This window comes from Stomoxys calcitrans, chromosome 4, assembly GCF_963082655.1.
Source record: "Stomoxys calcitrans chromosome 4, idStoCalc2.1, whole genome shotgun sequence".
In the NCBI taxonomy this organism is placed as follows: Eukaryota; Metazoa; Arthropoda; class Insecta; order Diptera; family Muscidae; genus Stomoxys; species Stomoxys calcitrans.
In genome coordinates, this window is record NC_081555.1 from 91,491,027 (window position 1) to 91,508,853 (window position 17,827).

Here is a 17,827-nt window from a genome sequence, read left to right on the forward strand (position 1 = left end):
TTTGCATAATTAATTGTTAAATTAAGGTTACTCAAAATCCTTGAGCTGCTTAAAATTTCCTCATATTAATGAAATACACAATAAATCCAAAATAGGATTCCTATTGTCAATTAATTTATACCGGAAGACTAAACTCCTTCGCTGGAAGTGTAACTCGAACTTTAGAGAGAGACGTGGAACAACAATCAAATTTTTTTGACAAATCTTCTTGCTGTATTGTCTTCATTCCTATTGTCAATTAATTTATACCGGAAGACTAAACTCCTTCGCTGGAAGTGTAACTCGAACTTTAGAGAGAGACGTGGAACAACAATCAAATTTTTTTGACAAATCTTATTGCTGTTTTGTCTTCATGGCGAAAAAAATTAAAGGTGGTCCCATTTGTACAACAACCACAAATCATATGGTGTAATCCGCCATCTTGCCATAGAGCTGATCGACTTTTTGCCAACACACACAAAGAATTTTGTGTGCGTGTGTGTATACGTGTGCGTACACGAGCAGAGAATATGCGAGAAAGAAGATAACAACAAAGGGAATGCAAACAAAAATCTGACATCTTAATACCGTCAAACCAGGCCGGCTGTTAACAGCTGTTCGCGTGAGTCCACCTTTCGTATACCCTCTACCATAGGATGGGGGTATACTAATTTTGTCATTCTGTTTGTAACTACTCGAAATATTCGTCTGAGATCCCATAAAGTATATATATAAGTATATATATTTTTGATCGTCGTGATATTTTATGTTGATCTAGCCATGTCCGTCCGTCCGTCTGTCGAAAGCACGCTAACTTTCGAAGGAGTAAAGCTAGCCGCTTGAAATTTTGCACAAATACTTCTTATTAATGTAGGTCGGTTGGGATTGTAAATGGGCCATATCGGTCCATGTTTTGATATAGCTGCCATATAAACCGATCTTGGGTCTTCTTATCAATTCTTCTCAATCAATTCTTATCCGTCTGGAATGAAATTTTTGCACGACGTATTTTGTTATGATATCCAACAACTGTACCAAGCATGGTTCAAATCGGTCAATAACCTGATATAGCTGCCATATAAACCGATCTTGAATCTTGACTTCTTGAGCCACTAGAGGGCGCAATTCTTATCCGATTTGAATGAAATTTTGCATGTAGTATTTTGTTATGATATCCAACAACTGTTTAAATCGGTCCATAACCTGATATAGTTGCCGTATAAACCGATCTTGGGTCTTGACTTCTTGGGCCTCTAGAGAGCGCAATTCTTATCCGATTGGAATTAAATTTTATACGACGGATCCTCTCATGACCATCAACATACGTGTTTAATATGGTCTGAATCGGTCTATAGCCTGATACAGCTCCAATATAAATCGATCTCTCTATTTTACTTTAGCTATAACTTCCAACAACTGTGTTAAGTATGGTTCAAATCGGTCAATAACCTGATATAGCTGCCATGTAAACCGATCTTGAATCTTGATTTCTTGAGCCTCTAGAGGTCGCAATTCTTATCAGATTTGAATGAAATTTTGCACGAAGTATTTTGTTATGATATCTAACAACTGTGCCAAGTATGGTTCCAATCGGTCCATAACCTGATATAGCTGCCATATAAACCGATCTTGGGTCTTGACTTCTTGAGCCTCTAGAGGGCGCAATTATTATTCGATTTGGCTGAAATTTTGTACGACGGATCCTCTCACGACCATCAACATACGTGTTTAATATGGTCTGAATCTGTCTATAGCCTGATACAGCTCCCATATAAATCGATCTCTCTATTTTACTTCTTGAACCCCTAAAGGGCGCAATTTTTATTCGAATTGGCTGACATTTTACACAGATCTCCAACATATAATTTAATTGTGGTACGAGCCGAACTATATCTTGATATCGCTCTAATAGCAGAGCAAATTTTTTCTCTTATCCTTTTTTTGCCTTAGAAGATATGCCGGGAAAAGAACTCGACAAATGCGATCCATGGTGGAGGGTATATAAAATTCGGCCCGGCCGAACTGAACACGTTGACTTTGGTTATTTATTTCATAGGCACTCAGTATTTGTGCATGAGGCGGTGCCGCCCGACCTCTCACTGAGACTCTCCGCTCAATACCGCTGATTGTTCGCGACTGCCGTTGCAGCTACACCGTATGGAGCATTGCAATAGTCGCAACCTGCTAAGCTTCACATGAACACCACACAGATCGGACCTCAATGGTCCAGCCTGTGTGGTGCTCACAGCAATCCCGTGCCGGATTTTTGATTTGGTAATACATAGTTTTAAAATTTTGGAAATACTGCAGAAGAAACATTTTGGCCCTCTTAAACTCCATTCATTGGTTTTAAAGTTACAGAGGTTCGAAAATAGTTTGGTTAAAAAGTTTGAATCCTGACAGTATGGCAACCCTGTATTACACAGACAAAAAACCATGCTCTTTATTTTAGTTTTATCATATGTATAAGCATTTTTTTATACCCACCACCGAAGAATGGGGGTATATTCATTTTGTCATTCCGTTTGCAACACATCCAAGTATTCAGTTCCGAACCTATAAAGTATATATATTCTTGATCAGCGTAAAAATCTAAGACGATCTAGCCATGTCCGTACGACTGTCTGTTGAAATCACTCTACAGTCTTTAAAAAAAGAGATATTGAGCTAAAACTTTGCACAGATTCTTTTTTTTCTGTCTTTAAGCAGGTTAAGATCCAAGATGGGCTATATCGGCCTGTATCTTGATATAGCCCCCATATAGACCGATCCGCCGATTTAGGGTCTTAGGCCCATAAAAGCCACATTTATTATCTGATTTTGCTGAAATTTAGGACAGTACGTTGTTTTAGGTCAGTCGACATCCTCCTTCAATTTGGCCCAGATCGGTCCAGATTTGGATATGGCTGCCATATATACCGATTTCTCGATTTAAGGTTCTGTACACATAAAAGGCGCACTTATTGCTCGATGTCGACAAAATTTGGGACAATGAGTTGTGTTACGCTCTTCGACATCTTTCTGCAATATGGCCCAGATCGTTTCAGATTTGGACTTGCCATATAGACCGATCTCTCGATTTAAGGTCCTGGGCCCATAAAAGGCGCATTTAATGTCCGATGTCGCCGAAATTTGGGACAGTGAGTTAAGTTAGGCCTCTCGACACCTTCCTGGAATATGAAACAGATCGGTCCAGATTTGGATATATCTGCCATATAGACCGATCTCTCGAGTTAAGGTCTTGGGCCCATAAAAGGCGCATTTATTGTCCAATTTTGCCATAATTTGGGACAGTGAGTTGTGCTAGGCCCTTCGACATCCTTCTTCAAATTGGCCCAGATCGGTCCAGATTTGGATATAGCTGCCATATAGACCGATCTCTCGATTTAAGATTTTGGGCCCATAAAAGGCACATTTATTGACAGGTGTCGCCGAAATTTGGGACAGTGAGTTAAGTTAAGCCTCTTGACACCTTCCTGGAATATGAAACAGATCGGTCCAGATTTGGATATAGACCGATCTCTCGATTTAAGGTTTTTGGTCCATATAAGGCGCATTTATTGTCCGATTTAGTCAAAATTTGGGACAGTGAGATGTGCTAGGCCCTTCGACGTCTTTCTGCGTCTTGGCCCAGATCCGTTCAGATTTGGATATAGCTGCCATGTAGACCGATCTCTCGATTTAAGGTTTTGGGCCCATAAAAGGCGCATTTATTACCCGATGTCGCCGTAATTTGGGAGAGTGAGTTGTGTTTAGACCCTTCGAGTTGCGTGAGCCCTTCGATCCTTCGAATTTGCTCCAAATTGGACCATATTTCGATAGAGCTTCTACGAGGGCATAAGGTATGCGTTTTTCACCGGCTTATGACAGAAGGTGGTTTACATATATACCCGAGGTGGTGGGTATTCAAAGTTCGGCCGGCCGAACTTTTCGCCTTTTTACTTGTTTAAAGTGGCGTTTTTCCTGAGAATTCTATAATAATATTTATAAAGGATTGTATATATTTTGTACTTATAGTTGTTTTGTTTTAAATTTCTTTTTCTAATCTCTTATTCCTTTTCTGTAATCTTTTTAGGTTGCACATACGTCCCTTGGGTCTTTTATTTTTGCTGATATTTGGTTTTTGGTTTTACAAGACCCGCCTTAATATACGCATACAAACGCCTCCCGAACTACATAAGCATTTACAGCAAATCCAAGAACGTTTATTGGAGTGGCGTCAAACCCGACCGGCAATGTTTAGTGCTGTTGCAAGCAGTGCCCTGGGCGCTTTGGCCGTTGTGGGTCACTTTGTCACCGGCTCAATGGCAGTGGTGGCTGGACTTATAATAGCCGTTGTCATTTCAACCAAATATAATTTCAAAATAATGAAGGTGGAACCGAGTGGTAAGTGAGAACATTCATATGTCTGCCAATGGATCAATGAAGAATTTGTCTTTTTCACTTTACACAGAAATCCCCGATTGGCCAGAAAAAATATATCCCGATAACGAAATGGATGACGAATTTATGCCCGAAGTCAATGAGACCAACATGTTCCTTTTGGAGAGAGCCAGTGACTTGGCCTCCCTCACCTCACCCACTGAAGATGGTGAAAATGAGGAGGACAAAAGTGACGAGGTACCCTCAGAACTGTTGATACCCGATCCCATACCCGAAATCGATGAAAACTCTACAGACGAGGAACAAGATGATCTAATGCCTATTGTCAGATCGCCAGCACCACCACCAATAACAGATTCAAAAAATGCCAAAATGTCAGCCTCATCCACAGTGAAATATTCACAGGCAGGTGATGCCATAGAATTTAAAAAGGGTCACTTTAAGCGTGACTCTTCGCTCTCCTCCACCTCGTCGGAGGAAAGTCTGTCCAAGGGACTGCAGTTTCCCGACCACACACAAGTGGATGGTGGGGGCAGTAGCTCTATCCGAGCCATAGATGCTGCTCCTTCTACATCTACATCGTCTCAATATGCTGCCCGCACTCAAGATGATCTAGCCTCGGAGATGGTTTCGATGGCGGTGAAAGCACAAAGTCAAGCTCTGTTTGCCAACAGTTCCAAGCTGATACCGGAACTGGTGTCCAGTTTGGTGCAAAATGTACTGGGCACCAGTGGTACCGCGGGGGGACCAATGGTTATACCACCCAAACGTGTGCTGTCCACGAATATGGATTCTTCGGATGAGAGTGATTTTGAGATTGTCGAAGATGAAGACTTTAAATAATCGCCCAACCCAGCCAAAATCCAAAACACACCAGCACCTTGACATACATATTTTTCATAATAAGGCAAAACTGCAAAAAACAACAACAACAACAAAACCCATTAGGACATACATACATACTATGTATAAGAGAAATTTGAAAGAAAATTTATTAAATCTGTGAATTATATTTTTTTTTTGATTTTTTTTATTTGCTATTTTTTTTTCTTCTTTCATAAATCCTTTTAATGGATGTAGGTGTTTATATTTATTATTATTATTACTATTTTGAAAAACAAAAGATAGGTGATTGTACCAAAGCCAAGCAATCCTTGCAGTTGATAAATATTACAAGTGTATTTTTTATTTTTATTTTCTATATAATTTAAGGTGTTATTCTTTATGTTGTTCATTTCATGCAGATGCTATCTTAATATTACATAACAATTTATTATTTTTTGTTATGTTATTTTTTTTAAGTTATTATTATTTTTAGTTAATGAAATTTCTTTTGATTTCTTTTTTGTTGTAATATTCTCTCATTTACTTACAAAACCTAATGAAAACAACAACAATTGTGATTATTTTTTACCGCTTAATATATAATATATATATATACATATATATAATAATAATAATAATAATTAATTATAAAATAAAAACAAAAAACACACAAACACAAAACAATTTAAAATGTATAAATTCAATTTAAAACGAAGTAATAAAAAGAAAACGATAAACATATAAAAAAAAATAGTTTTTACCAACTCAAAAACATTTTTATGAATACTCAAAGAAAACACATGCCACATCGGCGGTAAATATGTGTTATATATCTACAAACAGCATCCGCTTAAGACCCCTGATATGGTCCAGGATTGTTTAAATACGTGACATACAAAGCAAACCCGCATTCAGCAGAATAATAAGGCAGCAGCAGCCGATAGGTTGCTAGCTGAGCTATTTAGGATAAAAAATGACATGCTGATAAATCGTATGCATCAGCTTGTTCGGACAATCTGACAAAGCTAAAGATGGGCGATGGGTAAATACCCAACAAGTAAAACGGCGTTAAGTTCGCCCGAGCCGATCTTTGTATACCCACCACCTCGGGTATATATGTAAACCACCTTTCGTCAAAATCCGGTGAAATATGCATACCTTATGCCCCACAGTAGCTATATCGAAATATGGTCCGACTTGGACCAAATACTTATAAGTACAAGCCATTGTACAATTATGTATAAAAAAATTGGTCTTTTTAGTAGTTATATCTAAAAATAAACCGATCTGAACCATATACGATATGGATGTCGAAAAACCTAACATAAGTCACTGTGTCAAATTTCAGTGAAATCGGATTATAAATGCGCCTTCCTATGAGGCCAGGACTTAAAATCGAGATATCGGTCTATAAGGCAGCTATATTCAAATCTGGACCGATCTGAACCAAATTGAAGAAGAATGTCGAAGGGCTTATCTTAACTCAATGTTCCGAATTTCGTCGAAATCGGATTATAAATGCGGGCAAAAAACCTTAAATCGAGAGATCGGTCTATATGGCAGCTATATTCAAATCTGGACCGATTTGAGCCAAATTGCATAAATATGTCGAGGGGCTTAACTTTACCCACTGTGCAAAATTTCAGCGACATCGGATAATAAATGCGCCTTTTATGGACCCACAACCTTAAATCGAAAAATCGGTCTATATGAAATGATATCGAGGGGCCTAACACAACTCACTGTCCTAAATTTAAGCAAACTCGGGTTATAAATGCGGCTTTTATGGGCCTAAGACTCTTAATCGGCGGATCGGTCTATATGCCAGCTATATTCAAATCTGGACCGATCTGAGCCAAATTGAAAAAGGATATCGAAAGGCCTAACACAACTCACTGTCCCAAATTTCGGCGACATCGGACAATAAGTGCGCCTTTTATGGGCCCAAAACCTTAATTCGAGAGATCGGTCTATATGGCAGCTATATACAAATCTTGACCGATTTGAGCCAAATTGAAGAAGGATGTCCAGGGGCTTAACATAACTCACTGTCCCAAATTTCACCGAAATCGGCTAATAAATGTGGCTTTTATGGGCCCAAGATCCTAAATCGGAGGATCGGTCTATATGGCAGCTATATCCAAATCTGGATCTGATCTGTGCCAAATTAAAGAATAATGTCGAAGGGCCTAACACAACTCACAGTACCAAATGTCAGCAAAATCGGATAATAAATGTGACTTTTATGGGCCTAAGATCCTAAATCGGCGGATCGGTCTGTATGGGGGCTAGTCCGATATACCTCATCTTCGAACTTAACCTGCTTATGGACAAAAAAAAATCTGTGCAAAATTTTAGCACAATATATCTATTTCTAAAGACTGTAGCGTGATTTCAACAGACAGACGGACGGACATGGCTAGATCGTCTTAGATTTTTACGCTGATCAGTGGTGGTGGTGTGTATAAAAATACCCGGTAAATTGGGTTAATACCCGCATATGTAGCGGTTATATATAACTAAAATCCGATTTTATGAGATCAGAAGTTCCTGAAACGCTGGGTCGCGAATTATCTGTGTGGTCGCCAGTCATTTGTGGAATATAGGGATAAGAAGTCGAAGCACCGAAGAGTGAAACAGGAAGTTCCCCAAGGCTGGGTGATATATCCGGCACTGTTTAACCTCCACCTATTCTCCATTCTCGAGTCACTTGCCGGCGGCACTTGGGGTGCTGACTACGTACAAAGCAATTGGCCAGTCTGAGGTAAGTTTTGCAGCGCCATTGTGGTCTCATCAGCTCTTTGACACTCAGTGGAATATTATTCAGATCTGTCAGAATGCCACCCTTCGAACTGCGACGGGCTGTCTCCTTAGTTTTCATGTGGACCACCTCCATCAGGAGACAAACAACCTACCAGTGCTAAGACATGACTACATACAGTCTAAGCAATACGTTTTGGGCTGTCATCGCAGAGACCATTCAAATAATCTTTTTGTGGATATATATCCACCACCCAGAAGCCCTAAGATAGATCTACATGATCTAGAGCGTGAGGTTCAGCGCTACAGGAGAGAACCTCTAGATCAAGCGGGTCTAGACAACACTTAACAGACACGGTAGCAGATGCGGTATATAGCTACCGGATGAATGTAGTCCTTGGAGAACGACCGCCTTCCATTGTACCTGAAGAAATTTACCTCCCTCGGCAAAGCAAAGTAGTACTGGCTCAATTACGTTCCGGCAGATGCAGCCACCTCAAATGCTACAGAGCAAGGATTGATGCCGATGAGCACGATGTATGTCCCGATTGTAACCAGAGATCGCACGATACACGACACCTGTTAAACTGCCCAGCCAGATCCACTCGACTCAGACCCAGATCCCTGTGAACGCACCCATCTTAGTCGCAGAGTTCCTGGGCCTTGACACTCACCGGAATCAAGCAGACGAAAAATAGAACACAATAAACTGCTATAACAACAACTATACAAGCCCGTGGGTATGGTGGCACAAATTCCCAGTAGCCTGTTAAATTTTTTAACACTTCCTAATTGAAATCATAGTTTGTATTTGCATTATCATGTGTTGCTGCCAGGTCAAAAGAATTATGATTATAAACGGGTAAATTAGAAATTAAGCCAATTACAATAAAATGAACAAAATGTGAAAAAAAATTAAAAATCCAAAGAAAGCATTTGACGTTCTGGTGAGATTTGGGAATAACTCTGGAATGGCAAAGTACCTTCAGCTGGGCTAGTGACTTTACCTTGTATAAATTTGCCTAGTTTAGGCCTTTATAGATGGTACTATGGTCGTTTTTCAACGGTGAAAACACATGATTTTCACCGCTCCTTTTCTAAAACCATACACACAATCCCTCTCTAGAGAGCTTCGATGAATAGATGTATATACACAAAAAAAACGCTTAATTTTGATGAATGAGTACTTTATCTCCAGAAAAGTGTGGCAGATTGACTAAACGAATGCATAGTTTTTTGTCACCATGTGTTTTCTACCGAAATTTACGCTCGAGGGGCAAACCTCCCTTAAATCGATTCTCTTTTGGAGTAGTCGTTCAACTTATCAATCAGTGTGAACGGTCCAGTATAATATTTTATCTAGTGTATTGGCATTACTGTTTATATATTCTTTGACGTTTATTTTTTGTAAACATTTCGCACATACACACACACATTAAACAACACGTGCATTGTCAAGCTACAAATAGCAAAACCGTCGGAAATATATATTGAAAAATTTATCCAAAATGCCACCCGTAGCCCAAGATGGCAATTGCCTTATATATCGTGGCAGCAATTTTTTCAAACAACGTTTAATCCTGTCCGTGCTGAGTGGGAAGCCAGTTAAAATCACTCAAATACGTTCCGAAGATGAAGCAAATCCGGGTATGCGTGAATACGAAATCGGTCTTATACGTTTGCTGGATAAGCTGACCAATGGCACCAAAATTGAGTTAAATCCTGCTGGAACTTCAGTTATGTTTGTACCCGGCCTCTTGCATGGCGGTCAGTTGCATCATGATTGTAGCTGTCAACGTAGTATTGGTTATTATTTGGATGTTTTAATTGCCTTGGGACCATTTTGCAAGATACCACTTAATGTTACATTGCGAGGCATTACCAATAGCAAAGATTCTCCTTCAGTGGATCACATGAAAGGTGCGGCATTGTCGGTACTCAAGCGGTTTTTGGTTGTTGATGAGGGTCTGGAATTGAAAATTGTAAAGCGTGGTGTTGCTCCTTTGGGTGGTGGAGAAGTTTTGTTCAAGTGTCCCGTACGCAAAACGTTGAGATCATTACAGTTTACCCAACAGGGTATGGTAAAGCGTATACGTGGTACTGTTTACGCTTGCAAAGTTTCACCCGCCATGGCTAATCGTACCGTGGAAACAGCAAAAGGGGTTATGCTGAAATTCTTACCCGATGTTTATATCTACACCGATCAGAATCGAGGCAAAATGTCCGGAAATTCTCCAGGTTTTGGTATATGCCTGTTGGCAGAGACAACCGATGATGTGGTGTTTGCTGCCGAAGTTAATTCACACACAAAAGATGAGTCTAACAAGGATCCTTCCATACCTGAGGATATGGGCAAGGAAGCTGCTTTGCGTCTTTTGGATGAAATATATCGAGGCGGTTGTGTTGATTCAGCTTATCAATGGCTGGTGGCTTTATTCATGACTTTGGGACAGAAAAATGTTTCAAAGTTTATGACCGGTAAGTGGTGGCTGGAATACATTTTTGGCACTAAATAAGCATGTTTGATTTTCTTCCAGGACCTCTTTCGTCGTATACGGTGCATTTTTTACAACATTTACGTGATTTCTTTTCCATAACCTTTAAGTTGGAGAATCCGGAAAATGAAGAAGATGACGATGCTGTGGCGGGAGCTCAAAAGGTTTTGCTAACCTGTGTAGGCATTGGTTATACAAATATCAGCAAACGAGTTATTTAAGCATTTGACATTCTGTCTTGTAGTTGTAGAAATATTTTAGGATACATTTGATTAGGATATTGTAAAGTAAATGCTTTTTTACAAGAACCAAACAAAATGATGTGTTTACAAAATGATGTGTTTACGTTGGAAAATCAGAGGAAGATCGAAGCAATTTGTGTATCTTGAAGGAAAATTTGAATTGTTATAAATACAGCTTGCCAAAATGCTAGATGCTGATGGTAAATCCGCTCTGTATTGGCGACGATGATCTCATCGCCTGAGAAGGTTATCGTTATTGATTTTGTCATTACATGATCGTACAATCGTCCGCATATGATACGATCTCTATGCCGTATGAAGGGGGTGAAGTGGAGGATAGGAAGATGTTAAACAGTGCAGAAGAGATCACCCCGCCGTGGGGAACTCCCTGTTTCTATTGTTGGTTCGACTTCTTATTCCTAAATTCCACAAATGACTGGCGACCACACAGATAATTCGCGACCCAGCGCTTCAGGTCTGGCTGGAGGGACGTGTTGGCGATGTCCTCAAATAGTTAAGCATAGCTGACCGTGTCGAATGCCTTCGAAAGGTCCAGTGCCACGAGGAGCGTCCTATCACATGGGCTGGGCCGGGAAATTGGGCCGCACTTGGGGTATTCGACCAGCTGATATAAAGCGAGTGGCTGCTGCGTTAATGATGTCTCTGAACTTCCTCTCGGCAACAAGCACATCCGAGGGGGTGGCAGTTCACTGAAGCGGCGATTGGTATACTCTTTGAAGCTAGCCCAACCGGCCTTCTTCTGATTGATAAACGTCCGGCGCTCAGAGGTTATGAAGTCGGGTGGTCGGTTGGTGGTGAGAATTATGGGGAGGTGGTCTGTTCCCAAAGAGATGACGGTTTGCCAAGATACGTCACTCAGGAGATCAGCGGATGCAATGGAAATGTCGGGCGAGCTGCTGCACCATCTCGTAATCCTAGTGGAGGCATCCTCATTCACCATGCAAAATGTGGAGCCTTCCATCTGCTTTGCCAAAGCTATGCCACGCTGGTCGTTAACTAGGGGAGAATGTCATGAAAGGTGATGCGCATTTAAGTCTTCTAGAACCAGACGATTATGACCAGATAGTAACCCACTTATGCCGGGCTTGTAAGCCTGGCCATTAATTGGGACACAGCCACAAACCGGCGGTATGTACACGTTGTATAGCTCTATCTTGGCAGTACCGGATCTGACTGCTATCCCCATGCACTCCATGTAGGTGTCACTAGCGCCAGGCACAGGCGAGATTGGATGGAATGGTGTATCATGTAGTGATGTGAGGTCAGAGGTTCTGACAAACTGAACAAAACCAGGATCCGGGGTTCTTTTCAATCCCGGCACGGACCAGAAGCGTGCGGAGAAGGCGAACACGTACACTGAGGCGGCAGACCTTGCCGATGAAGGACCTCCTTTTTATTGACTTTCGACTTCGTACGTAGTGCTGCAGTGCATCACCTCGTAGGGAAGAAGTTTTTATATGGCACATTTGTTGTTATTGTTGTAGCCACATTGCTTGTTGAGGTAGCCATCCTTGTCAAGCTCCTGTAGGTGGCAAGCTTGTTCCGGTCCAAAGGCGCGATCGCCGCGGGAACAGTGTGGTTTGGTGATTTAAAGGCGCCAATAACTCGACTTGTCATGTCAAGCATCATAGACACTCAGTGTTTGTGTAAGAGCCGATGCCGCCCAACCTCTCACTGAGACTCTCCGCTCGACATCGCTGATTGTCCGCGACTGTCAGTGCAGCTACTCCGTATGGAGCATTTTACTGTCCGCAACCTGTGGACGCGCCTGGTACCTCGCTGTTAAGCTTCTCGTGACAGCAATGAACACCATATAGATTGGACCTCAATGTTCCAACCTGTGCTATCCCGCTATCCCGTGCCGGCATCTGGCATAGTACTGCACAAATTCCGCTTCATTAGGAGGACATAACCACCGCTTAACAGTTTTTCTGATGAGTCGATCTAGCCATGTCAGTCCGTCCGTTCGTCTGACGATATCACAATTGCGGTCAAACCCGTAAAGCTTGCGGCTTGAAAATTTGCACAGATACTTAATATTGATGTAGGTCATTGGGTATTGCAAATGGGCCATATCGGTTCATATTTGGATATAGCTCTCATATAAACCGATCTCCCGATTTGACTTCTTGAAGCCCTGGAAGCCATTTTTACCCGATTTGGCTGAAATTTTGCACGTAGTAATTTGTTATGATTTGGAGCAACTGGGCCAAGTGCGATCGAAATCGGTCTATAACCTAATATAGCTCCCATATAAACCGATATCACGATTTGACTTCTTGAGCGCCTGGAAGCCGCAATTTTTGTCCGATATGGCTGAAATTTTGCACGTAGTGTTATGACTTTCAACAACTGTGCCAATCACGGTCTAAATCGGTCTATGACCTGATATAAACCGATCTCCCGATTTGACTTCTTGAGCCCTCGCAAGCCGCAATTTTTGTCCGATTTGGCTGAAATTTTGCATGCGGTGTATTGTTACGACTTTCAACTACTTTGTCGATCATCCTTGTTCGGTTCCTTTATTTTGTATATATTTTTAGCAGAATCCATGGTGCTGGGTTCCAAAGATTTGACCCGGCTGAACTTAGCACGCTTTTACTTGTTACTTGTGTTTGGCTTGCTATAAGAGTGCTAACAAAATTGCGCTTAAATCGTCCCACGCATCTTCGAAATCTGACGTTTTTGAAAATTATGGTCAGGGTGAGGATCCGTAATAGGCTTCTCCTATCCGAACATGGTGCAGATCAGACCATATTTGAATAAAGCGGCTATACAGACCGATCTTCCGACTTGCGGTCTTGAATCCACAAATGGCCCATTTATTTCCCGATTTTGCTGAAATTTGGAACAGTGATTTGTGTTGGACACCTCGACGTTCCACCGAGTTTGGTACAGTTCGGACGCTATTTTGATGTAGCTGCTATAGGATCATAGATTGTGCATTATTCACCGGATTTTGAAGAAATTTTCGAGGTTGTGGGCATATAAAGTTCGGCCCGGCCGAACTTAATACGTTCTTCCTTGTTTTGTACCCTCCACCATAGGATAGGGGTATACTAATTTCGTCATTCTGTATGTAACACCTCGAAATATCCATCTGAGTATATATATTCTTGATCCTCATGTCATTTTATGTTGATCTAGCCATGTCCGTCCGTCTGTCTGTCGAAAGCACGCTAACTTTCGAAGGAGTAAAGCTAGACGCTTGAAATTTTGCAAGAATACTTTTTATTAGTGTAGGTCGGTTGGAATTGTAAATGGACCAAAACGGTGTATATTTTGATATAGCTGCCATTTAAACCGATCTTGGGTCTTGACTTCTTGAGCCTCTAGAGGGCGCAATTCTCATCTGATTTGACTGAAATTTTGCACATGGTGTTTTAGTATCACTTCTAACAACTGTGCTAAGTATGGTTCAAATCGGTCCATAACCTGGTATAGCTGTCATATAAACCGATCTTGGGTCTTGACTTCTTGAGCCTCTAGAGTGCGCAATTCTTATCCGATTACAATGAAATTTTGCTCCACGTGTTTTGTTATGATAGCCAACAACTGTACCAATTATGGTTCGAATCGGCCCATAACCTGATATAGCTGCCATATAAACCGATCTTAGGTCTTGACTTCTTGAGCCTGTAGAGGGCGCAATTCTCATCTGATTTGACTGAAATTTTGCACGTAGTGTTTTGGTATCCTTTTCAACAACTGTGCTAAGTATGATTTAAATCGGAACATAACCTGATATAGCTGCCATATAAACCGTTCTGGGATTTTGACATCTTGAGCCTCTAGAGGGCGCAATTCTCATCCGATTTGGCAGAAATTTTGTAAAACGGCTTCTCTCATGACCTTCAACATACGTGTCTTATATGGTCTGAATCGATCAATAGCTTGATACAGATCCCATATAAACCTATCTCCCGATTTTGCGTCTTGAGCCCCTACAAGGCGCAATTTTTATCCGAATGAACTGAAATACAATATTACACAATGACTTCTACAATGTTCAGCATTCATTTACCGTCCGAATCGGACTATAACTTGATATAGCTCCAATAGCATAATATTATTTGTTTGCCTAAAAAGAGATACCGCGCATAGAACTCGACAATGAAATCCATGATGGAGGGTATATAAGATTCGGGTCGACCGAACTTAGCACCCTCTTACTTGTTTTAATATATTGGGTTTGCCCAAAAAGTAATTGCGGATTTTTTAAAAGAAAGTAAATGCATTTTTAATAAAACTTAGAATGAACTTTAATCAAATATACTTTTTTTTTACACTTTTTTTTTAAAGCAAGCTTAAAGTAACAGCTGATAACTGACAGAAGAAAGAATGCAATTACAGAGTCACAAGCTGTGAAAAAATTTGTCAACGTCGACTATATAAAAAATCCGCAATTACTTTTTGGGCAACCCAATAATATCGTACGATCGAAAATTACTTCAAAACTTTGATCTTCATTGAAGATTTGTCGACATTTAAATGATTCTAGAAAATTTTGCAAAAATCTTCACACTCGTAGAGGATTTCTCTAGACTGCCACATTAAAATTGTTGCACAATTCACAGAGATGAGTACCCAACTTGAAGGTTGTTTAGAATGTCTTTAACTACAAGTAATTAACATGTAATCAAACTCCTATAACAAATGATCTGGGCGGAAAGAGGGAGGGGGTGGGGGCATTGGAAGGGAAAACACTGAAATACTTTTTCCGTTTTTGTTTATGAATGCATTGAGCAATTGTAAGACACACTAGACTGCACCCAATGGAAGATGAATAAAATTTTGTTTTTTTATTCTATTTCTGAAAGTAAGGGAAAATTGATATTTCCCAAAAAAAAAACCCAGAAACAAAAACAAAAATAACAAACATTGGCAAACCACTACTTACGTTTGAATTTAAATTAAATCAGCAAAAAATGAATTTCTTTCACCTGATTTGTGATTTCAATGCTGACAGGCAATAACACTCATTGTTGGTATATAAAGCCTCAAAGCATGGCATTGAGGCACAGTTCAACTTTTTGTTCGCAACGGTAAAGGAATACGACGTACCCAACCTTCAAATCACTGAGATAACTGCGTTAACCGTTTAGGATGAATCCATTGGGAGTTTTGTGTGTTGTAGCCTGTGTGGCTGCCGTTGCGTTGGCCTCGCCAACACAACAAATCAGCAACTTGAAGCCCTCCGAATGGTTACAGCCCAGTGAATTGGAGCAGACACCATCGTTGAATGAAATCACTTTCGAGAAATTGGAGAATATGCCATTGGGCAAGGGTGCAAAATTGATGCGCAAATTTTGTAAGTAGAGCATTGCCAACAGTTTCCTCCATAGTCTCATTTTGTCTTGTCCCCAGATCACTTGTCTCAAATCGATCGGTCCATTACTCCCGATTTTGTGCCCAGCCCTAGCAATATTCCCGTCTACATCTTCAATCACAAGGGCCAAAAGAAAGTTGCCACTTTGAGCAACTATGTCGAAGAAGCCAAGAAAATTGAAGACTTTGGCGATGAGGAAGTCACCATTTTCATCACCGGCTTGCCCGAATCCTTGGAGACTGTCAAAAAGGTCAATACCCAGATGATCAAGTCCTACATCCAAAGTATGAGCCAAAAATCCGAAACTATGGAAAAAAACCAAAAATATCAAAAATACGCCAACGTTGAAGAAGATAATGATGATAATGATGATGATGATGACGATGATGATCAATCCAACAACTGGGACAATGAAAAATCCTCCGGCGCTTACCTCATTGTCATCGACTTGGGCAACACCATCACCGACATGGAACGTTATGCCACTTTGGATGTCTTCAGCTGCGGTAAAATGATTGCCACAACTTTGATCAAATTGACCAACGAATGCGATGTGCCCTTGGATGTTATCCATGTCATTGGCCAAGGTTTGGGTGGCAATGTTGCCGGCGCTACTGGCAAGGTATTCTACGCCATCACTGACCACAAATTGCGCCGCATTACCGCTTTGGACCCTGCCAGCCAAATGGCCAAGCATCCCAATATGTTGACTGCTTTGGCTCGTGGCTCTGCTGATTTCGTTGATGCCATCCACACCTCCGCCTTGGGTATGGGCACCACCAGACGTGTCGGCGATGTTGATTTCTTCCCCAATGGTCCTTGCGATGGTGTTAATGGCTCCAAGAACGTTATCGATGCCCATATGCGTGCCACCAGCTTCTTTGCCGAGTCCGTTCGTCCCGCCAACCATCGCAACTTCCCCGCCATTGAGTCCATCTCCTTGAAGCAGTACAAGAGCAACGATGGCTATGGCAAACGCACCTACATGGGAATTGCTGCCGCTCGTGATCTCTCCGGTGACTACATCTTGGAGGTCAACGACCATAGTCCCTTTGGCCAGAGAACACCTGCCCACAAGCAAAACACCTACCATGGTGTCCACAAAACTTCGTACCTGCAAAACGATGAAAGCTATTAGAAAAAATCATTGGCGTATGTCACACCGTTTAGAAAAGCCTTGAACTGTGAACCTTTTTTTTTAGTTTTATTTTCGTTTTTTATCCATAACTGAGTTACTGCTATTCCAAATTGTGTTTGTAGTAGAGACATAAAAATTTAAGAAAATGTCGGTACCAATAAAAATGTAGCACTTCTTTTGGTGGAGAAAGTTTTGGAAAAGAAAATAACACAAAAAAAAACAAAAAAATTGTTTTTATTGGGATCAAATTGGACAAGGGGGGTGCAAATAAAAAAAAATTGGCAAAAAGCTATTGGGTTGCCCAAAAAGTAATTGCGGATTTTTCATATAGTCGGCGTTGACAAATTTTTTCACAGCTTGTGACTCTGTAATTGCATTCTTTCTTCTGTCAGTTATCAGCTGTTACTTTTAGCTTGCTTTAGAAAAAAAAGTGTAAAAAAAGTATATTTCATTAAAGTTCATTCTAATTTTTATTAAAAATGCATTTACTTCCTTTTAAAAAATCCGCACTTACTTTTTGGGCAACCCATAAAAAATGGTCATGGATGTAAGAAGTAATAGAAAAGCACCACCTCCGAAATTTCAGGCAAATCGAAAATCGAAATCAAATTGGGAGCTCAATTTATGTGACAGTTATATCAGGTTATCAACCGGT

General features: G+C 40.7%; 3 protein-coding genes across 5 annotated transcripts in view; all 3 read left to right on the top strand.

The window, feature by feature from the left end:
• The window catches only part of LOC106095128 (uncharacterized), a 72,089-nt gene extending 66,715 nt beyond the window's left edge, over nt 1-5,374 (top strand). For all 3 annotated transcript variants that reach the window (XM_059366729.1, XM_059366731.1, XM_059366730.1), the window contains exons 3-4: nt 4,055-4,365; nt 4,433-5,374. In XM_059366729.1, the coding sequence (XP_059222712.1) occupies nt 4,055-4,365; nt 4,433-5,205 (1,084 nt within the window). In that variant the 3' untranslated portion in view covers nt 5,206-5,374. The remainder of the gene's footprint in view (nt 1-4,054; nt 4,366-4,432) is intronic.
• Nucleotides 5,375-9,360: 3,986 nt separating this feature from the next.
• On the top strand, nt 9,361-10,754 carry LOC106082874 (probable RNA 3'-terminal phosphate cyclase-like protein). The gene is made up of 2 exons (XM_013245612.2): nt 9,361-10,425; nt 10,485-10,754. The coding sequence occupies exons 1-2, from the start codon at nt 9,456-9,458 to the stop codon at nt 10,661-10,663; spliced, it is 1,149 nt and encodes a 382-aa protein (XP_013101066.2). The 5' UTR covers nt 9,361-9,455; the 3' UTR covers nt 10,664-10,754.
• A 4,961-nt stretch (nt 10,755-15,715) lies between these two features.
• Nucleotides 15,716-17,336, top strand: LOC106095465 (vitellogenin-3). The gene is made up of 2 exons (XM_013262704.2): nt 15,716-16,016; nt 16,073-17,336. Exons 1-2 carry the CDS (start codon nt 15,812-15,814, stop codon nt 17,170-17,172), a joined length of 1,305 nt encoding a protein of 434 aa, XP_013118158.2. The 5' UTR covers nt 15,716-15,811; the 3' UTR covers nt 17,173-17,336.
• Nucleotides 17,337-17,827: the final 491 nt, after the last annotated feature.